General features: G+C 38.0%; 1 protein-coding gene across 1 annotated transcript; it reads left to right on the forward strand.

The window, feature by feature from the left end:
- The first annotated feature begins 3537 nt into the window (after nucleotides 1–3537).
- LOC113049061 (insulin receptor substrate 1-B-like) lies at nucleotides 3538–21417 on the forward strand. The gene is made up of 3 exons (XM_026211092.1): nucleotides 3538–4216; nucleotides 5876–9073; nucleotides 21021–21417. Exons 1-3 carry the CDS (start codon nucleotides 3865–3867, stop codon nucleotides 21026–21028), a joined length of 3558 nt encoding a protein of 1185 aa, XP_026066877.1. The 5' UTR covers nucleotides 3538–3864; the 3' UTR covers nucleotides 21029–21417.
- The last annotated feature ends 2762 nt before the right edge of the window (nucleotides 21418–24179 follow it).

The following is a 24179-nucleotide window of genomic DNA, read 5'->3' on the forward strand; positions in this document are numbered from 1 at the left end:
ACGAGCGAAGACAACAGAATACCCTTAAATACCCTTAAATGTAAGAAACATTTGAATTAACTGTCTTTAATACTGTTAAAATGTCCAATATAAAGTGACTGAATAAAACTCCGGGAAACACAATAGTCCGCGTTGCATGTTTTATGTATGACGTCACTTTGTAGGCCGATCGGCTGTTTTTTTTAATTGCAAAAAACAGATATACAATAAGGCAATACTAGATAGTAATGAGATTCACAAGAACAGAGCATTGCGATCACACTGGTTCCCTCAACAAAAAGCAAAGTTTTCCATAGGCTTTTGGTTTATAGCAAAAAAAAAAAAAAAAACTGTGTTCATGAAACTTACACGTTTTGTCCATCAAGCTAAACTTCACAAAACAATTAAATCTTTCATGAAGCCTAAATTAAAGGGGCAGAACTTAAAAGCTAAAGTTAGGCTATAAACGAACTACAGCTCCAGTCTTTGCCTTCAATGTCACCATCAGCATACTCCCAACAATTTGTGTTCAGGGAAATGATTTACTCTGTAATTTAATTTTAATCCACACTGCATAAACCTTTTTGTTATTATCTTGAATATATACAAAAATAGAGCCAAACTAATAAATAGTAATAAATATTATAGAAAATAAATGAAATAACCATAACTAAATGACATATGAAAGCACATATTTCTGTAGATTTAGAAATAAGGTGCATTAAAAGTCAATAAATCCTTGATTTATATGAACATTTTAATGAAAAACCTGTCTCCACATACTATTCAATAAAATTCTAGTCCCCCAGCACAGTGCCTGTAGTCCCATTTAGCAACTTGTTAGCAACTGTCTTTTTAAAGAAACGTGACCGTTTAAAAAAACTCAAGAGTGGGGTGTAACTGTGTCATAGAATAAAATGTGAAAGTATCTTGTGCGAACCATGGATCTTTAGGTTCTGATAAAATTTTCTGAAATAAATATTTCTCAAGGTTGCACAGAAGAAATATCCTATCATAAGCATAGACTGTAAAAACACGGACGTAGTGTCTGTGATGTCACCTGTAGGTTTCTGAAGAGCGTTTTTGAAGCTCAAAGTGAGTGGAGCGGAATGTTACCATCTTGGTCATCACTGTGCATCACTCTGGACAAAGTGGATATTTTCCTTGTTTAGAAGGCCAATCAAAGTAATTTGCTTTCACAACCAAACATACAGTGTCTTTACGACATGGCGGCAGCGGCAACAACAATACCACCACGAGAATTATTTCTTTGCGTGAACATCTGAGCATCGTTATGCAAATCTTCCCACATAGTGACTTAGAGATGTGGGGGCGTTTTAGAACGAGACGTTTCAGGGGGGTGTGGTGGACCGTTAACTTTGATAAAGAATATCTTTTTGAATTTGAGACTTTAGTCTTTGCAGATCTTTTGCACCAAGAGCTTGTAACACTCCAAAGAGAAAGGAAAGATTGGGATTGCATCATATGACCCATTTAAACATCTGCAGTAACCGCATTCTAATATTACATAATATAGAAAATATATATAATAACCTTGTTTGTCCCACAAACCATGCCCTACCACACATTTTTGACCGACTGAAAAACTGTGCCACATTAGGTTAATCATACTGTCCCACTTTTCTGAACCACATTTCCTAAAGTGAGACGCTGGGAAATTTGATAAAAATATAAAATATATAGTTTATACAAACAAAGTTATACTATATTTTGATGGACATAATTAAACTATATTTTAAATGTTTATAATTAATTTATACTCGTAAGTTTGTCCAAACTCTATGTCACTGAGTGTCACTATGCCAGGTCTTCCAGAAGCAGAAGAGAAAGAAAGCACCAGGCCCAGATTGTGTTACACCACCCTGTCTGAAAACCTGTGCTGACCAGCTGGCCCCCATCCAACAGATCACTGTATGTATTTTTTTTATTGTTTGAGTCACTTATGAAAAGTTGCTAAAAGCTGCCAAATAAATGAAAAAATAGCTACATTTGTTGATAGGTTCTTTTGGACGAAAAAGTTGCTAAATTGCTAAATTGGCAACACTGCAGGCAATCCATCTTTTAAACACTTGACAATAATTGTGGAACACACTATTTATACACTTATATACTTATTTATCTAACACATACTTATTTGTTAAAGTGAAGTGATATGCGGCCGAGTATGATATTCCATACTCTGAATTTGTTCTCTGCATTTAACCCATCCAAGTGCACACCCATCCGGAGCAGTGGGCAGCTAATGCTGTGGTGCCCAGGGAGCAGTTTGGGGTTCGGTGCCTTGCTCAAGGTTCTCACCCAGGGAAAATTTTAAGATTTTTGTTTTAGGGGGACTCAACCACCAAATAGGGTATAATAATAAAACATAATAATAAACATATAAATACATTTTTAAAATAAATGGCTAATAAGGTAAGGTGGTAAACTAAACTTATTGCATTTTATTGCATTTTGCAACTTATTGTATTCCATTACATCATTTATTCAGGTATACTGAATAAGCCATACAAGTCTTCCTGAATCCTGATCTCTCTCTCTCTCTCTCTCTCTCTCTCTCTCAAACACAAAATTGTACTGTTTGCTAGTAGCCTACAACCCTTTCTTTATCTTTAATATGCAAACCGTTTTGCCACATGTACATGTTTTATATTAGAAGTAAAGTTTTCAAATAAAAATGGCAACATGGTCGTTTAATGTGTTAAGTAGGCTACTTCATTTTCGCTGGAGGAAACAGCTATTGTGAGATGAGGGTGAACGCAGCGGAAACTTTACAGGAGATGGAAAACCGATTTTCCCCCCATTATATTTTGCAAACTGTATTTATGACTGCACACAGATGCAGATATTATAACAGTCCATCGAGAAACACACACACACACACACACACACATATTGTCCTCTCTGTCTCTCGGTCTGCGGATTGAAGAACGCGCTATATAAGACGGGAAGGAGCCGATCGAAGTCTGCCGCCGTTTTCATATGAAATATAAAGGCAATCACGCATTCGTGTACAGTTTATGGAGATAATCGCAAAATGCTTAATTCAGTCAGTATTAATATTCGTTTAATTTCTTGATTCAAGTGAAAAAAGGCTAGTGAGTTTCGCCGTATTGCACTGACACAAAAATTTCTAAAGGCAACCAACAGGTGTCGCAAACGCCTCGCTATGAGGGATGCACTAGCGCGAGAGACTTGCCAATGACCGCAGAGAAGGGGATTCCGCATTTACAGTAGGCTAATAATTAAAAAATGCACTACTACGTGACAAACAGAATAATTTGTAGATTTGTAGATCCTTGAAGAAAAAAAAAGTCCGACAAAATTTCCCCAGAATTGCCATACCCAAATTCACAATCACAATCTATAATAGAATATCCAATAGAAAATCTGGCACGCGAAATGTGTTAATTAAACCCAGAGGATTCCGAACTGTCTCGTTCAACAAATCCATCTCCAGACATCACTGAAATCAATGTTGCCCAGTCTCCGTTCTGCTCGGTGTACACCGTGTACATGAACTGGCAGTAACGGGGTTTACCAGTCTCGTACAGACAGAGGGGGGCATCCGAGTGTGCGGGCAAGAGCTGTACAGTAAACAATTCTGATACGCTTGCAATGATATACAGCAGAACTGCATGCTAGTGCAGACGTCGCATGCCGCATGTGCACGCCTGTCAGTGGAGCCTGGGTGCACATAGCCATATAAGCTGGAGCAGGAGGAAAACAAGCTCACGCGCTTATTTGGGCTCTCCTCGAGGTACCGTGATTGCATGATGAGAGAGAAGAGAACTGCAGCTATAATGAACGAATGTAAAATCTACCCCAGATTTTAGGCAGACATTGAAAAAAGAAACTCGGCCAGCAATGGAGAACCAGGCGGCGATGGAGCCGCAGAGCTACGAGGACGTACGGAAAAGCGGTTATCTCCGCAAGCAGAAATCTATGCACCGGCGCTTTTTCGTTCTCCGGTCTGCCTCGGAGCAGGGCCCGGCCAGACTCGAATATTATGAAAACGAAAAAAAATTCCGAAGCAAATCACCGGTCCCAAAGAAAGCAGTGAACCTGGACTCTTGCTTCAACATCAACAAACGGGCAGATTCAAAGAACAAGCACATGATAGTGCTGTATACCCGCGGGGAGAGCTTTGCCATAGCTGCCGACACCGAAGAGGTCCAAAACGAATGGTACCAGGCCATGCTGGATCTACAATGTAAATGTGAGCCAGAAAATTATTATTATAACCGTGAGTTGAATTAGTGAAAGATCTGTCATTCACATATAGGCTGCAGCATGGACCTTCGTGGTTGTAGTAGCTTAACCTGCCCATGTTGCGTGTTGATGATGGGAGCCCCCTTGCATTAGTGGATCTATATTTGCAAAGCTGTTCGGATTCAAATGCAAGTTCAACCCCACCCGTCTTTTTAATAGCCACCACACCTGATAATCTGGACGCACGCGGTATTAAAATGACCAAATTGCGGCGTTTGCTTTGTAGAGCCATTCAATACATTCATACATGACGAACTCGTAATTTGATTTCAATTAGACTGCTTATAGAAAATCGAGATGTGGAATATTTCATATTTAAATGCTCTTCATCACAGAACTACTACAGTGCGTAGTGCAAGAGTGGCGCATTGTGCAGCGGACGCTGCTGCAGCACTCACGACTGTTTTTGTTTTTCTACACATTTGTGCATGTTGTGCGTGTAACCTACATTTCTGTCATAGCGATTCTGCCGGGGAGGGGAGCCGCGGCTGCCGTGCTTGTTTATTGGAATACGGGTCTCCCCCTTCCCCATCTCTCTTGTTTTGGTAGAATATGAACCCCCCCCCCCCCCCCTCTGCTGAATGAACCGATCACCGGGTTGAACAGCAGGCCATCAGCGTGATGATATGGAGACATTAGTTGCCGAGCAAGCGATTCTATAAAGCTTTCTCGGTTTGATTAGCGTCAGTAAAGGCTATAATGGATTCACTTGGCTGTAGCGTTTTTATCAAGCTGCTGCACAGAGAGCATCTTCAATTTTGTCGTTTTTTTTTTACAAGGACGCTACAAAATACTATATGCAAGTGTGGGTTGCAAACAAATCGGTTACAACCAGTAAGTATATAGTCAAACCATTAAGAATTAATCCTGACCTATCTGATTGGCTTGGATGGCACAGAACTTTTTTTTTTTAAATAATATATATATTAACAAATATATATATATATATTAAATTAAATAAATTAAATTAAATTTATGCATTAGGCAGACGCTTTTATCCAAAGCGACTTACAGTGCATTCAGACTATACATTTTTACATATCATGTGTTCCGTGTTCCCGGGGAATCCCCGACCTTGCGGTTAATAGCAATATATATATATATATATATATATATATATATATATATATATATATATATATATATATAAACGTTCACCCTTTTGAACTGCACAAAATGTGAGGATAAATTATGTGGTAATTAAGTATTTAAAATATGTGTGTATATTTAATTAAATAGGATGATTTCGTGGCAGTTCTATTAAGAAGATGACATTGGGTTAGAAAAGACAAACATGTACAATATATATAACATTGTACTTGTTTTTTCCCCCACTTATGAAATTCAACCACTCAACAAGTTTTAGAATGTGACCAGCAAGTTACTTATTTTCTACATATTAGCATGGTTTAATAAAAAAGCTTTCTTTAACTAATACTGTTCTTTATGGAAAAAATATAAATTTTTGTGACAATTCTTATTTGAAGAAATGTAATGTTTAAATTATGTCTATAAGTAGCTGGATAGACACAATCAACATTACAATTGCTTTAATTATATGCATATTTCTTTTTTATTGTTTCTATTTCTTCCTTTATATTTATAGGTAAGACTCCTGAGGAGTGTGGCAGTGCAGGAGACTGTGGACTGCCTTCCCCTGGCTCTGCCTTTAAGGAGGTCTGGCAAGTTAAAGTCTGGCCTAAAGGTTTAGGCCAGGCCAGAAATCTAGTTGGAATCTACAGACTTTGCTTGACAGACAAAACAGTCAACTTTGTCAAGCTCAACTCTGATGTTGCAGCTGTGGTCCTCCAGTTGATGAATGTGCGACGCTGTGGCCACTCAGAGAACTTTTTTTTCATTGAAGTGGGTCGTTCTGCCATGACAGGCCCTGGAGAATTCTGGATGCAAGTAGAAGATTCGGTGGTGGCGCAGAACATGCATGAGACCCTTCTTGAGGCTATGAAGGCTCTGAGCGAAGAGTTTCGTCAAAGAAGCAAATCCCAGACTGTTGGTGTGAGCTGTGGAGGAGGAACTGCCTCTAACCCTATCAGTGTACCTTCTCGACGACACCATCCGAATCTGCCACCTTCACAGGTTGGCTTTTCCAGACGTGCTAGAACGGAAACTCCTGGTGTCTCCAACAGCAACACATCTCCAACTCCACGGCATGGATTTTCTAGGTCACGGACAGCCAGCATTGGGGCTCGCACAGATGATGGAGGGGGCAGAGCAACGGCACTCAGCACAAGTCCAAGTCTCAATGGTTCATCCTGCTCAACTACCCCAACCCTGAGGCCTAAACCTACACGAGCACCCACTCCAGCAAAGATCACCCTCAGCCTGGCACGATACACCCCTAACCCTGCACCTTCCCCAGCCCCCAGCCTCTCATCCAGCTCTGGTCATGGGTCAGAATGTGGGTTGGGTGGAGCTGTCTTTGGAACAATGCCCATCTGCACTTATGCTCGAATACCTCAGAGAGTGTCGATGTCAGGATCACCCAGTGATTATGGTTCATCAGACGAGTACGGCTCTAGCCCCGGAGAGCACTCACTGCTAGCCACAGGACTCCCTGCTGCCCTTGTTGAAGGTGGAGCCAGTTATATCGTGATGGGTCATCGAGATGGGTGTCACAAACGTGTTCATGGACGCAGGGTTCTTCGTCGTTCATCTAGTCGCGAGTGTGAGGTTGAGCGCAGGCTGCTCAGCAAGCGTGCTTCCCTTCCCCCCACTTCTATCAAAGAGCATTTGGTCCCACGCCGCAGGGAGGAGGAAGAAGAGGATGAAGAAGACTATGCAGTTATGTCACGCAGTGCAAGTAGAGAGTCTTTCACATCTCGCCGAGGCTCAGGGGGTTCAACTACAACATCACTGGTGCAGGAAAACTCAGCTGATAAAGGAGTCAGTACTAAAGGGGGTCCTGAAGACTACTCAATTGACAGTGGATACATGTCTATGCTACCTGGCGTTACGGCTCCTCCTGCTTCATTGTCACTATCAGTTTCTGGATCAGATGTAGTACCAAAAGGTGGAGATGAATACATGGCCATGACCCCCAACAGTAGTGTCTCACCCCCTCAGCACATCCGCCTACCCATCAATGAGGGCTACATGTTGATGTCTCCTAACAGCAGCTGTTCACCAGACTTACACGGCCTAAGTGGATGTAATTGGGGCAGTAGGGGCAGCATGGAAAGTCGGACAGGCAGCGAATACATGAACATGTCACCAATAAGTGCCAGGTCAGCTTGTAGTACTCCTCCATCACACCCAGAGCAGCAACCACTGCAGCCAAAGATGGTTTATTCTTATTTTTCGCTGCCACGTTCATACAAACACACCACCCTCTCAACTCGTTTTGAGGATGATCTGGACAGAGTTTGCATGGGTAGAGGTGAAGCTGGAGTAAAAGCTGGGCATAGTGGTTACCATTGTGGAGGGGACACACCTGTGGGTTCAGGTGGTGGTGGACAACTGTCTCTATCCTCCTCCTCTTTTTCCTCCAGTTCAGCTAGCAGTGAAAGCCTTGAGGACAGATCGTTGTCTCTGTCTGTTGGTGGAATGGGAAGAGCAACTAGGTTGAGTGCAGGACACAGGGTAGGGGGGGCTCACCCCAAAGTTTCATCCCAACACCATCACCAGCAGAGATGTGGGTCAGGTGTTCAGAAACACGGTCATTTACCATCAAGGAAGGACAAGTCATCCAGTTTTTTTGTTGATGTATCCAAAGCCAATACGCTGCCGAGAGTCAGAGAGACTTTGCTCTCAACTGCATCCCAGAGCCCAGGAGAGTATGTTAGCATTGTATATCAGGGTGAGCAAGGAGGACATAACATGGGGATGGCTATGGCTGAGTCAGGGAACTCTATGGCACAAGGACATCGAAGAGCCTTTCACCGACCACAGCCATGTCACAGTCAAGGTGGATCTGCTAACCTTCCTCGGAGCTTCTCAGCACCCCTCTCCACCTCAATCTCTTTATCTTCTGAATATGTAAATATGGACTTAGGTGGCTCACCTTCTTCTCTCACTACCTTCTCTTCTTTTAAACCTGCCCCAATGGTCAAAAAGGAGATCAACAGAGCTCATCAAGTAGAACAAGAATTGGAAATGGGACTCAGGAAGAGCAGCATGACAGCCATGACATCTACAGATGTGGCTTCTGCTCCTTTTACAGACTATACTGAGATGAAGTTTGGATTGGGTGGAGATACAACATCCAAGTCCCCAAAAGCTGGCCAAACACCTTTGTCATCCTCCATGGAGCAGGAGCATAACATTAATTTCCCCTCATCCAAGGCTTTTTCAAACGTGGATCAGGGTGCCCGTCTAGTCAGGGCTGAATCAACAGCAAGAAGGCGGCATCGCTCAGAGACATTTATCACACCCCCAACTCACCCCCTCTCACCCTCTGCTTCCCCTTCTCCTTTTTCTGAAACTCCACATGTTGGTCCATCACGACAGCAAGGATTAGAGAACAACCTTTGGTCTAATAATCAGCCACCCTCTGCACAGTGTGCCAGCCCTGGAGTAGCAAATCTTCCTGCTTCTCAGGCATCTTCCTTAACCCTGGAGCAAGGGCTGAACTACATTGATTTGGACTTGGTCAGTAAGGAGAATCAAACCATTGTAGATGGACCCTCTGGCCCTCATTCATTTTTCTCTCCTGTAGTAGGAGGGTTGACTGGGGGATTGGGTGGAGCAGGAGGAAACATCAGCTCCAGTATAAACACATATGCCAGCATAGATTTCATCAAATCAGATGAATTAAGAGTTCATCAGAGCAACAGGAAGGACAGCAAAGGTAAAAGCTCAAACTTTTTAAAAATTCATTATCTCCTTAAGGAAGTATTATAAAGGCCATAAAGTAACAATGTCCCAGATCAACATACTATTCTAACATTCAATCAAGAAATAGATGCAGTAATTTTTTATCTGTTATTCAGTCTATTTGTGTTGGCAATTTCAAAATATTTCCTGCTGGGGCTCACAGTGATGGTAATGGGCTTTTCAAGGGTTATTTTGGGCCCTAACTCCTCTCTTTCTTTTGTTATAGAACAATAGTAAATATCGTAAGAGGCCTAGTTCTTTATTTGGACCGCTCTCTGCCTAGTTTCATTAGGGAAGGGTAGGTGGAGTGTAAGAAAAATCTGACAGCTTCTGCGTTGAAGTATTAACCACAGATTATTTTTGTTGTTGGTTGTATAGGTTGTATCTCTTTGTTACAGGTCATGAGCACATGGTAAGGGCAGTGTGAGTACAGACATATGCATATTTGTGTCTGTGATGTGTGTGGATAAAGAATATAGCATATTTGTGGCTTGTCTAAGTGTTTATAAGGGATACCTCTGAGCAGCCCTGTATCCGCATATATATTTAACTCACTGTGATTGTAGATAATTATGGCTATTTAACTTCAGTCTTGCTGAAAATGTTCCTGAATGTGGTTCTGCTTCTGCTCATCTCTCTCCTCTTTTTTCTCTCTCTCTCCTTTCTTTCCATTAAGTCTTTCATCTTGAAATTCTCTCTCTCTCTATCTCTGTAACATACAGACAGCTAGAATGTACTACTGGAATTTCAATCCTTTATTAAATGTTTAATTTATAAATTGGCACTAAGGAGGATTTATTTTTCTCTCAAGGATATGGCATTGACAATGATCACATAACTGGTGCATATAGCTGTCTTAAAAATAACTAATAATCAATGAGTAGCTTCTATTGCTCTTGTCACAAGCTTCAGGTCAGTGTAATCTAATGGTTCTCAATACTCTGGTCTGCATAAAATTTAATGTTAACATGAAATGTCATAATTAAGCTAGTGTATGTCATGACATTAAATGCTTTTTTTCTGCTAATGTAGGAAGCATGCTTTTTTTTAAGGCGGATTACCTTTTTCTTTTTTTAAATAGCTGATGGAAGAAGTTTTTTTTGCAAACAGACATTTTATTTACTATTCTATTTGGTGCTACAAGTGGCACAGAAATTGCACAAATTTTCATGTAGAAAAATTTAATGGTGCCTGTCCATGTGAAGGTTTTTATTGTGTGTGATGACCTAGCGAGCCACACTAATTTGAGTAAGTGTCCCATCTTCCATAACTGAAACAACAGATATGCAGTAAAAAAAAAAAAAAAAAGATTTAGTCTTGCCCAAACCTTTATAAAAGAAAGACATGTCTATTCTTGAATTTGCAATTTAGTTCAGTGCTAGGCTTGATGAGCATCCTGAAAGCAATCTGTCTTAAACTACTTACCATCAGGGTGGAAAGTATGGAAGCATATGGGTAGCATTATTCAATTTGGGATGTAATATGCAAAATGACAATGCAATATGTAAAATGGCAATGCATTTCTGTATTTACATTTACATTTTCCAATACATTTGTGCAACGTTTGGTGCAAAATGAAAATGAAAATTCAATTACATAATTTTCATTTGCCATTTACTACACCAGTTTTAAAATGTAAAATGAATATTAATTTTAACGCTTTATAAGTTGCAAAATTAAAATGAAAATGTATTACAGAAATGATTAGATATGTCTAACATGTTCAAGCAAAAACTGTGGCAAAATGATCATTTAAATGCTATTTTTCTTAATTGCATTAACACTCACAGTCAAGACACTTACGATTGCATTTTCATTCGGTGTCCCGCAATGAATGTAGCAAAACTCAATGTGCACATTGAAAATGCATTCCGAGCCGATCACGTGTCCCCGCCCTCGCGCCACGTCAATCATCGTGTGAACAAGGCGGGGCTTACAGAAGGTCAGAGACTCAAGTCTCAAGAAGAGGATTCAATCAAGTGAGACAACATGGACAAGACAGTTGGTCCGTGTATGTTTTGATCATTTCGGTTTATGGCTTCAATATTTCATTCGGATTTGTGGGCGGAGCTGAAACGCTGCTTTCATCTGATTGGTCGAATCGGATCGGTTTTCATCTGACAGCCTTCAGCTCGGTCTTGTCATTCTTTCAGGCAGAATAAGAGTCAGTGCGAGTGAAGCACTGAAATGTCTAAAACTACGCTTACTGTTAATTAGCATAATATTTGAATCAGATGTAGCTGGGCAAATTCGTGCTGCTGAGACCTGCAAATTATTTCTAGGTTGTAGTATTGTATGAATATTGTCCCACTGATAAATACAGTGCAAATAGTTCTGTCCCTTTGGATAACAGTGAAGTGGAAATTAAAATCAATAATAGAGTTCCATGTCTGTAACATTTACCACTCTCATCTTTTAAGTCATAAGGCACAAGGTATGTGTGTGTGTGACATTAATAAATAATTGTAAAAATGAATATAGTTACATTTCTAAATAAAAACAGTAAAATTAGCTCTATGCTGCTCAGTGCTCCTGTAGCCTACCCCAGAGCGCCCTCTCGCGGCTGTAGACGGTAATGTTTTCTCTTGGTCTTGAATAAATGTGACATATAGTCCAGTGCGACTTATATATGTTTTTTTTTTCTCGTCATGACGTATTTTTGGACTGATGCAACTTATACCGAAAAATACAGTTAACATTATTATTATTATTTATTATGAGAGTAATTGACACAGACTAGAACTTTAATGTTTCACCTAATTCAGCTCATATCTTTAGACTCGTCCGACTCGTGTTGCTTGTATAACTGGCCAGACTTACCTTCCCAAAAAATCCTATTTAATTTTATTTCATAAATTTAACTATATTTATTTCCACTTTACTGTTATCCAAAGGGACAGAACTATTTGCACTGTTTTTCTCAGTGGGACAATATTCATACACTACAACCTAGAAGGTCTCAGCAGCACGAATTATGTGCCCAGCTACATCTGATTCAAATATTATGCTAATTAACAGTGAGCTTAGTTTCAGACATTTCAGCTGAAGGCTGTCAGATGAAAACCGATCCGATTCGACCAATCAGATGAAAGCAGCATTTCAGCTCCGCCCACAAGTCCGAATGAAATATTGAAGCCATAAACCGAAATGATCAAAACATACACGGACCAACTGTCTTGTCCATGTTGTCTCACTTGATTGAATCCTCTTCTTGAGACTTGAGTCTCTGACCTTCTGTAAGCCCCGCCTTGTTCACACGATGATTGACGTGGCGCGAGGGCGGGGACACGTGATCGGCTCGGAATGCATTTTCAATGTGCACATTGAGTTTTGCTACATTCATTGCGGGACACCGAATGAAAATGCAATCGTAAGTGTCTTGACTGTGAGTGTTAATGCAATTAAGAAAAATAGCATTTAAATGATCATTTTGCCACAGTTTTTGCTTGAACATGTTAGACATATCTAATCATTTCTGTAATACATTTTAATTTTAATTTTGCAACTTATAAAGCGTTAAAATTAATATTCATTTTACATATTAAAACTGGTGTAGTAAATGGCAAATGAAAATTATGTAATTTAATTTTCATTTTCATTTTGCACCAAACGTTGCACAAATGTATTGGAAAATGTAAATGTAAATACAGAAATGCATTGCCATTTTACATATTGCATTGTCATTTTGCATATTACATCCCAAATTGAATAATGCTACCCATATGCTTCCATAGGAAAGTTTGCGGGGGTGGAAATTGAAAATTTCATAAGAAGAATAGCATGAAAAACAAAGAAAGGTTTTTAGTGGTTAAAAGACAGTTGACAACAGACAACAAAAGAATGGATTAGGAGAGAGTATGCAACCTCTGAAATACAGTAAGGTTCAGACTTGATAGACAGAAAAAGATTAACAGAAACAGACAAGGAGGCAGAGCATCAATGCAGGTATTGTGTGACTCAAAGTGACGCTCTGAAGGCTTTACCTCATACAAACCCAGTCACCACATTGGTGCTAAGAAGAGGGGAATCTGCTCTGACCAAAAGCTGTCTAGACAGGCAGGTTGCTGTAGGTCAAAGAAGCTGTAATCTAGCTGACCCATCGGCGGTCCAGAGGAGAATACATTCCTTTATAATGGACCTGAAAGAGGGCATTTACCCACACCAGCATTAATGCGTGGCACTGTATGTGTGTGTTTTGTGTTTGTGCGATGATTCATTACATTACCCAGCTAGAATTATCATCAGTTAAAAAATGGAGAAAAATTACAATTTGTCCACAGCATTACTCTTCCCACAGTTTAGGATTGGTATGTTTTTGTCTGCATGCATATTTGTTGTAAAAGCAAAAATCTTTGCTCTCCTTTAGTAAGCTGATTTAATGTGCTGATTTTGCATTTGTGTTTTTTTTTTTTTTTTTTTTTTGGTTGGTTGTTTTGTTCCATTATACGAATTGCATTAGAAGTTCTTTGTAGTCTACATCTGATCCTGCAACCTTATTGGACCTGATGAAGCAAAAGCCACTGAATAAAGTAATAGTGTAATTTTATTCAAAGGCCTGTTCTGCATCTCAACCCAAGTACAGTGGTCACAAGATATCTTGTCGTCATTATACAAAATTTAAATAGAATATTTGGTCAGAATTCTGTCATCATCAAGTCTTCCGGCGAATCCCAGGGAGCAACAAGGGAGTGCTAGGGGGTTTGTGGAAAGGTTTTGAGAAGATCATTGTAAAAATGTGAAAATGATAAAAACAAGAAGATTAAAGTAAATAAATGTATTATTTAAATGTGAATAATTAATGTTGCTATTTCCTAAGGTACATACTGAAATTTGAGTTTTTATTTACTGAATCACATCACTGTTAAAGTTGTTATTCACGGTGAGTGTGGATTTACTCTGAGGCTCTTGCCTTTTGTAGTTGTATTTGACTGTACTGTTAATTTACATGCTTGACCTTTCGAAGGTTATATTTTGAAGTTTCAAGCATTGTTTATTCTAGTTCAAGCCTAGAACTTTTTATGACATGAAAAAAAAAAGCTTTTGTAGTGTGATAAAAATTTTTGATGCTTATTTTGGACTTTTGATTTGTTCTGTGTCAAAGGAAGACTTATCTGCTTCGTTTCCTTAGTGATAGTAATGAGAGTGTTGTTCGTTTTCTCCCCCCTGCCAGTCTGTCTTTCTCTCTCAGCCTCTGCTTGTCAGCCAAAGCTTTAGCACCCATCCTCTCCAAGTATTTGGCAGTATCACACACACATATATAAATGCTCATTAGGGTCGTGGTCAGCAAATGTGTAAAATCTAGATTGACAGTCAAGGACCCTCAACCAAACAACTGTTTCTCCTGCAGCTCTAGTTACTACTACCATGCATGTTTTTTCAATAAAATAAAATATGTTAATAATTAGTTCAGTATATATAAGTTATAATAAACCTTGGTCCTAGAGATGTTTTTGTGGCCAGTGAACTTTTTTTTTACATATTGTGATAATGTATTTCCATACAAAATACATTACGTAAAAAAAAAATTATATTTATTCAGTTTTTAATTGCATGTACAATTTTACACTATGCTGTGTGTTATATTACCTAAATAAAAAATAGTCTATGCTTTCTTTTGAACACTAATCAATCTTTCAATATTTTTCCTATTGCAAACGCTATTGTGGATTTTTAATTTTTTTTTTTATTCAAATGGGAATGTGAAATATGTAGGTAATCGTTATATGTAAAATCGATTATTATCGACAATTAAGATAATCAACAACGATTGTTATTATCGATTAGTTGGTTCTGCCCACAGTGTACATCCAACTTCAGATGGTCACGTCAAATTACAGCACTGATTTACAAAATTCTTCTAAAAATAGTGGAGGAAAAAGAAAGAGATGCTGCAGGAGAAGTACGTGAACCAAGCTGCCAAAAACATGAGGATTCTTTATTTTAAGCTTTATACTAACTTAATGCATTAGCGTAATGGCTTGCCCAGTTGGTCAGATGCATGTGTGTAAAGGGGTTTTATGATCATTATGTTATGTTTTTGGTGTAATGCAATGCTTTTCTGCATTTTAAGGTAAAAAAAACACAGTATTTTCCACATAATGTTCATTATTGTTGCTCCTCTATGCCCAGCCTTTCTGAAACAAGTCCATTATTACAAAGCTCATCGTTCTGAAAAGCGAGGTGTATGCTGATTGGCCAGCTATCGAGTGCATTGTGATTAGCCGAATACCTCAAGCTTGTGACGGAAATATTACGGCCCTTAACATAATGAGATTTCCCAGCACGACCAGAAAAAAAAAAACAATAAAGCCCATTACTGCATCCAGTGAGGACATAATTACTGATTATAATGACTTATACTCAGTTTTTACATGTTGCGTTGCCTATCGCGACGCATAAACATAAAACTATGTCTGCATCGGATAAAAGACAAACAAGCGCTTCTCTACACTGCTTAAAACTCGCGTTTGAATCATCAGTGGCAAATTCTTTAAATATAAAAAATGTACTTACAGGCTGTGAGTCAGAAGCGCCAGACTGTCTTTGCAAAATTGGAACTGCCCAACTTTATAGAACAGCGTTTGAGAACCGACTCATTGCAGGCTACCCTGCAGGTTCAGTCCACCATAAAATATTTCACAAAGCATCACACACTGCGGGTTTGAGTGCGGATGGATATTGTCCTCTTTTGGAAGACCAAAGTAATTTCACTTTCACAAGGAAATACAACATCTTCACAACATGTCGGCAACAACAACTCTGTACTACAGCAAGAATAAAAGTTACACCTTCTTTGTTTGCATGAACATTTAGGCGGTGTTATGCAAATCTTCTCACATTTTGATGTAGACGTGGGGACGTGTTTAAACGAGCCATTTTAGGAGGTTGTGGACAAGTCTTAACTTTAATGAAGAATAACTCTTTGGATTTAAGATTTTAGTCTTTGCAACTTTACAGATCTTCATGCACCAAGAGCATGTAACACTCCAAACAGAAATTAAACATTGAAATTGCATCATATGACCAGACACTGGCAGAGGGAGAAAATATTCAGTACAGAAAATTCATTGTGCTGAAATATCTGTTGTTTAAAGTTAAATTTAGATATAGAGTAGGACTTCTCTCAAGTCTCAGGTCCGGCAGGAATTGTAGGTGGGGAAGTGAATTACCAGCAATCTCTCCACCTTCAATACCACGACTGAGGTGAGCAAGGCACTGAACCCCCAACTGCTCACTGGGTGCCGCAGCATTGCCCACTTCTCTATGGATGTGTCTGTGTGCACTTGGATGGGTTAAATGCAGCACACACATTTTGAGTATGAGACACCATACTTGGCCACATGTCACTTTACTTTCACAACTGATGAGACCGTAAAAGACTGACAATGAACTCTTGTTACTATTTATGTTAAGCAAACACCATCTGCATGTGTATGTGTGTGTCTGAGACAGAATGGGTTTGTGTGTGTAAGAGTGTATGCATATGGGTAAATGTGTGTGGGTAGGTGCTTGTCTGCAGGGAGATTATGGTTAACTCAAGTGGGTGTACCGAGAGCAGAGCCAATTGATCTGTCTGCTGTTAACAAACCATCCACACACATACTGTCAAACACAAACACTCACTCATGTGTATGCACTCAAAGCAGTAGTGGGTATAGGCATAGTTAGACTACTAGTTTAGAGAATGACAAAGAGACAGTGTTTTATGTGTGTGTTTAGACTGCTGATATAGTAATTCAATTCAAGTTTATTTGTATAGCGCTTTTTAGGATACAGACTGTTGCAATGCAGCGTTACAGAAAATTAAGTTTAAACAATATTTAGCTTATCAGTGAAGATGTACAGGAAATCAGTTAAAGACTTAAACAGATGATGAACACTATTAACAGCTATTATTATAATATACAATCAAACTTATAGCAAAATTTGGAAGTTCTGTATGTCGTTTCAGGGTATAATAAGTTTGGGAGAGAGAGTGTGTGTTGTTGGATTTATTTTGCTGCTCTGCTCTGTGGCATTTCATACTGTAAGGTGAAGGTGGCAGCTGGCCAGTTCACACACAAATACAACAAATGGAGATGAAAAAGTATTGCTGATGGAGACAGTGAGGTCATTTTGAGCAGAATAATTTTATTTACTTTATTTTGCCTGTTCTGAACTGATCATGTGAATTAACAATGAGGGAGAAATATGTTTTGAAGTCTCACCAAGGCTGCATTGACTGGTTCAAAAATAGTCATATTAAATATTCCTGCAAAGCTGCATTTCCAGTAGCCATTACTTCATTGATTGTCCCATTCTGATATGCTGATTTGGTGCTCTAGAAACATTTCTTGTTATTGTTAATGTTAATAATTCTGTTGTTTGCGTTGTGTTGTGTGTGTGTGGATTAAACATTCGGATGTGTTTTTTTTTTTTTGGTGGTGGTGGGTGGGGGGGGGTCCTTTTATGAATAGAAAGTTCAAAAGGATGTTGAATTCAAATAGAAATATTTTGTAACATTATAATATTAAATGTCACCCTTGATCAGTTTAATGCATTTCCAAAAATCTTACTGACTTGCAGATTTAAATCTAGTAGTTTACTATAGGCAACTGGAACCATTTCGCTTTTACTCAAGACATTTCACTCCTCCTCTAGGTTTTCATGAGGTATGGGGAGTCACATTGTGTGCATATGTTTGTATGTACAGAAATTATCTATTCACGCTGTACTGTAGCATATTAGTGGTGGAATATTCTCATAGGTGCACTGATCTTATAATTTACAAGATGTTGAGCATAGTTGAATTCACATTATTCGTTGTTTGGCTGTTTTAAATGTTTGTCTGTCTTACAGAATAAAATATCAGCCAACATTCATAACCTTTGTAAATGATCAAATGTTAGGGGCGTGAATGTGTGGCTTGAAAGAGATTTAGCAAATCAAATTTTGTTTTCAGTTAAATGCATTCACAATTAAAAATGACTGTTAAAATACATTTCCTGTGAATTCATAATGATTCAATTGGATTGGACAGTGACTTAATTCAATAACTTTAAAAATTTTATTAATTTTAGAAAAAGTATTGTATATATATCTGTGTGTGTGTGACCCTAGACCACAAAATCAGTCATAAGGGTACATTTTTTGAAATTCAGATTTATACAACTGAAAGCTGAATAAATAAGGATAGGTATGTTAGGTGGGACAATATTTTGCTGAGATACAACTATTGGAAAATCTGGAATCTGAGGGTGCAAAAAATCTAAATATTTTGAAAATCGCCTTTAAAGGGTTAGTTCACCCAAAATGAAAATTATGTCATAAATAACTCACCCTCATGTCGTTCCAAACCCGTAAGACCTCCGTTCATCTTCAGAACACAGTTTAAGATATTTTAGATTTAGTCCGAGAGCTTTCAGTCCCTCCATTGAAGCTGTGTGTACGGTATACTGTCCATATCCAGAAAGATAATACAGACATCTTCAAAGTAGTCCATGTGACATCAGAGGGTCAGTTAGGATTTTTTGAAGCATCGAAAACACATTTTGGTACAAAAATAGCAAAAACTATGACTTTATTCAGCATTGTCTTCTCTTCTGGGTCTGCTGTGAGCGAGTTCAAAACAAAGAAGTTTGTGATATCCGGTTTGCGAACGAATCATTCGATGCAACTGGATCTTCTTGAACCAGTTCACCAAATCGAACTGAATTGTTTGAAATGGTTCTCGTCTCCAATACGCACTAATCCACGAATGACTTAAGCTGTTAACTTTTTTAATGTGGCTGACACTCCCTCTGAGTTAAAACAAACCAATATCCCGGAGTACAGTAATTCATTTACTCAAACAGTAGACTGACTGAACTGTGAAGAGAGCACTGAAGATGAACACCGAGCCGAGCCAGATAACGAACAACAGACTCAGACTCTCGAGTCAAGAACCAGTTGCACTAAAAAAATTTTCCGATGCTTCAAAATATTCTTACTGACCCTCTGATGTCACATGGACTACTTTGAAGATGTTTTTATTATCTTTCTGGACATGGACAGTATACCGTACACACAGCTTCAATGGAGGGACTGAGAGCTCTCGGACTAAATCTAAAATATCTTAAACTGTGTTCCGAAGATAAACGGAGGTCTCACGGGTTTGGAACGACATGAGGGTGAGTTATTTATGACATAATTTTGATTTTTGTTTGAAATATCCCTTTAAGTTGTCCAAATGATGTTTTTAGCAATTCGTATTACTAATCAAAAATTACGTTTTTATGTTTTTAGGGAGGAAATTTACAAAATATCTTCAAGGAACATGATCTTTACTTAATATCCTAAATAATTACTTAAAATCCTCATTTTGACCCATACAATGTATTTGTTGGCTATTTCTATAAATATACTTAAGTTTTGTGGTTCAGTGTCAAATATATGCTTATTTCTACCATTCTCCTCTGAATCTTTAAGTAAACCTTCACCCAGTTGAAATAAGTAACAATGAATGTTTGTAAGTAACCACAAATTAAGGACGGAGGTAATAATTAAAGAATTAGTCTTTGAAAAATCCATACCTTTTTACCAATAATCCACATTATAGTGCAAGGTATACGTCACTTTACAGACCTGGTTACAGGCCTGGTACTTTGTAAAATGTGTAAAATATGAAAATAATTAAATATGTTAACATTAAGTTAATTAACATTAAATGGTATTATAATAAGTAAATAAATATTTCCCTGAATTCTCAAGCACAAGGCTATATTACCCACGCTGCAGTGTCTGTAGAAATTTCAGTCTAGTGTGACCGTAGCTTTGACTGACTTTCACAGGTAGGAATCTTCGGAGTGTAGGCTGTTCACATTCTGCACTACATCTTTGACTGGGAACCCATCTGCCCTTTTTATGCATTTAGACAGATGTGTGCGACTGTGTATGTGGGCATCAGGAATATGATAGTAGCATTGTGTAAATGCACACACAGAAATTATGGCGGTAAGAGCAGAACAGAAATATAGTATATCTTGATGTTCCTTAATCATGTCTGACAGTGGAAGTGCAGTGAAGAAAAAAGGATGAGAAATTGAGAACTCCAGGTAAAAAAAAAATATGTGGAAATCCCATGGGACCTGTTCATTGATACTTTTAGAGAGTAGAAGAAATATAGACACAAAGAAAGAAGAGCAACTCTCAAGTCAATGCTATTATTAATGATGCTATTATCATTACTGTCCATTGAGTTTCCTTTTGATATTTTTCAAGTGTGTGTTTCTCTGATTGCATGTGTCTGTGTGTGTGTGTGTGTGTGTGTGTGTGCATATCTGAATCTTTTCCCACTGTCTCCTGTCTCTAGAACTCTAAACTGAAAATAGTTTGGTGCCTCTGTGACTGTGTTATCCTCTGGTATGCTGTTTGTTTTAACATTAAGACTATGAGTATGAGACTGTCACCATAAGTAATGGCATACAGTAGACAGCATACAGTGTCCTCTAATGACCTCACATCTGAAGACAGCACTGTGAAAACATCATTTTGATGCCTTGAGATTGAAAATAGTCAGAAATCATACATATATATATATTAATTTGAATTACTTTTGAGATTTAAAAAAATAAATGATTAAAGTCTCTTATTCTCAAGGATGCAGTTTTTAATCAAACATATAGTAAAAAATGGCTGAAAATTTTCAGCAGCCATTTCTCCTGTCTTTAGTGTCACATGAACCTGAAAAACATTTCATTAATTATTTTTTTAGTACAACCTTTAAACATTTTTGTATATAATTCTATGTTTTTATTCAGTAATTTTACTGATCATCTGCAATAGACATATTTTATGTAAGGTCATTGATTGTAATTATGGGTCCTTAACTAGTAAATTTTTTTTTTGTTTTTATAATTTTAACATGATTAACCAAGTGTCTCTGTCTGTTTCTCTTATTGCAGATTGTTAATGTGTTCCTGCATTTGGACCAGTCAGCACCTGTCCTTCCTGCTTGAGTGTGTTTGCCTGTGTGTGCACATGATGTGTCCTGAAAAACGGTGCGATTTCCCACATCCCTCAGCAGGGGAAGCCTCATTAAAACATTTACTCTCATTAGCTGCCATTGGTTCAAACAATATAAAAAAAATTGTGCCAAAAGACTATCTGTCATTTCCACCAGAGATCACTGAGATGGACGTATCCTTCAGCTGCTTATGAAGGGCCATTGCGACTCTAATTGCCAACCAGGAGCCAACGATAATCCTTTTTTTCCTCTACCACACACTTTCAATTATTGTAAGAGAGATGCTAAATAGTATAATGATAGAACAAAAATATATAGCAGACATAATATTACTGAGAATATATCTATCTATATATATATATATAAATACAACTTGTTTTGTTTATTTTTATAAAAGTGCCTAATTTTTGATTGTAGCCATTTTTACACAGGTCTCAGTGTGCTCTGCAATGTGTTTTGCTTTCCCATTACTTTGTGTTTGTTACGCTGAACAAAGCTGAAAGACAGATAGTTACAAATAAGTGAAGAAAAGCTATTTGATAGATGGAAGAGCTTTATTTGCTATTGTTAGTGTAATCAGATTGCCTTACTGTGCTGTATTTGTATATGTGTGTGTGTGTGTGTGTGGGGGGGGGGGTGTAATCAGTCATCTAAGCCTCAGACATGCTGTGCCTCAGTTTGCTAAAAAGATGTGGACACACACACAGTAAGATCAAAACTGATACAATATTGCTGTGTTATTAAATCTTTAGTGAATGCATTACTTTTACACAGATAAACACTTATATATTATCCACCCTTTCTTCTATTAATATAGCATAATGGCATCAAATGGATGGGAGCACAAAACTAGATGACCTGATAAATTATGTTTGTCCGTATACATGGACTTTTGTCCTTATTTGTATAACCAGGGTGGTGTATTAATGTAGTAATTCCCATCCCCAGGTTACTTTGGTGACACACTCGCATTCAGATTTAAAACTCACCCCCCCTCAAATACAGCTCTGTTATCACAGACTCAAGTACTATATAAATTGAACACATCCACGTAGCCAGTGGATATCCATCAAATATCTCTGTCTGACCTGTTGACAAAACTCTGACTAGTTTCTACACACCTGCAATTTACTTTTTACGCAGACACACTTCACTTCTTCTGTAGTAGAGAATGTGCTTCAGTTTCCTCAGCTTTCACATATTTTGTTTAGTATTGCAATTTAAAGATGAGTTACAGGGTCTTTTTATGCCATTCAGACAGCTGTGCCTGTCTTTGCTAAAACGTAGCATGTTGTTATTTTTTTATTGTTATAAATATATATATAACATATATATATATATATATATATATATATATATATATATATATATACATTTACGTTTTGACATTTAAGCTTCTGCAATTTTCTAATTAATCTGGAGAGTTTGTTTTATGTAGTGTATGTAACTTTCAAAAACATTAGAGATGATCCTGTTTTAGTGCCAAATACCTAACTCATACACCGTCAATCATGTGTTGAGGAAAATGAGTGATCTCATAAACTGAAACATGCTTTTTAATACCCGATTTTTAGTAACCAATACTTTTCTCTTTTGCCTGCACAATCTGTATATTTTTTATTACCTATTTTGGCAATGTAAATTCATAGCTCACATAGTACAACAGCTGCCTTCATTTACCAGGAATCGACGCGAAGCCTTATGGTGCTTATATGAATGCCTTTGCTATAATGTAAAATTAAAAATCTCCTTGGGTAATGCATATTCTATACACGTTCATTGACATGTAAAAACATGCAACATTCAACATTAAGAATTTATTACAATCACTTATACAGTGATTGTTAGTGGTTACAGATAACATGCATACCTCCCACCAAAAAGCTCACATCCTTCATAATCAGATTAAAACTACAACAACAGGTGGTGATTATAATCTGGGATGGACTTTATATTGTCCCCTTAAGAGCTTAAACCTCTGTTTACTTCTTATCCTGAGCAGGAAATGCCTTTTTTAATCCACTTCATAGGTAGATCATTACAAAGGCAAAGAAACCATCAAATCGTGTTTTTCTGTTTGTTTGTTTGCGTGTGTGTGTGTGTGTGTGTGTGTGTGTGTGTGTGTGTGTGTGCATATGCGCGTGTTTGTCTGTTTATGTCACAGCGTTTGGCTATTCTGTTTTACTCCATGTGTCTTTTTTATTTATTTTGATTGCCTTATTGTCTGTATTAGCTCTTATTTAGTACATGACAGCTGTAAAAGATGCATTTTATTCTACAACAGTGGGAATTTATGTTTGAAGATTCTGCATTCTAGCAGTGGGATTTTTCTTTCTTCAAAATGGAAATTTTATAGAGCCTGGTTTGGTGTTTGAAATTGTGTAACCAGACTTTCTTTCCAGAAAACATTAACATGGTATTAAGTGGTGTAGAAATACAGCAAAGGTCATATGTATGCTGTAGGTATGGACTAGGCTATCTATATATAGTCCAGAAAAAAAGACACAAAAACCTAAAAGTAATCCTTTATTGTCTTTAAGTATCTGCAATTGGGGAAAAGGGTCTGATATGCACAATCAGGGGTTTGTGTAAAGTAACAAACTTGATCTGTTCTTCTGTATATCTAATTCTATGAAACAGTCCATGACAATTGTGTATAAAGGGGTTTTAATAAGAGAGTTAATAGGCTGTGGGCTACTGTAGAGTTCTGTGAATAAGGGGAAATATGGGCTCGGGTGGGTAATGGGAGACTGTATGGTATGGATATAGCAGAAATGTCTGTTGAATTCAGAAATTCCTCAATGATTATTGCCTGTGATTAAGATAATTTCACTCCAATTTATGAAAAAAAAAGGGTACGAGAGAACTGAAATATGTGTCCCGTCTTTTTTAAATATAAATGTGCCGTCCATGTTGTAAAGGGTGCGTGTCTGCACCCGCCTGCATATATTTGTGGCTGAAGTCTAGACAGACAGTCGCCTCCGATTTGACTTCCAAGGATAAACCACCTGCCAAGCCTTATGATCGTAACGAATACACGCGTGTTTTCGTGTGCCGTGCTACAGCATGGTCCCCATTTCCGAGATTCTGAGGCGGC

This window comes from Carassius auratus, chromosome 30 (genome assembly GCF_003368295.1).
Source record: "Carassius auratus strain Wakin chromosome 30, ASM336829v1, whole genome shotgun sequence".
In the NCBI taxonomy this organism is placed as follows: Eukaryota; Metazoa; Chordata; class Actinopteri; order Cypriniformes; family Cyprinidae; genus Carassius; species Carassius auratus.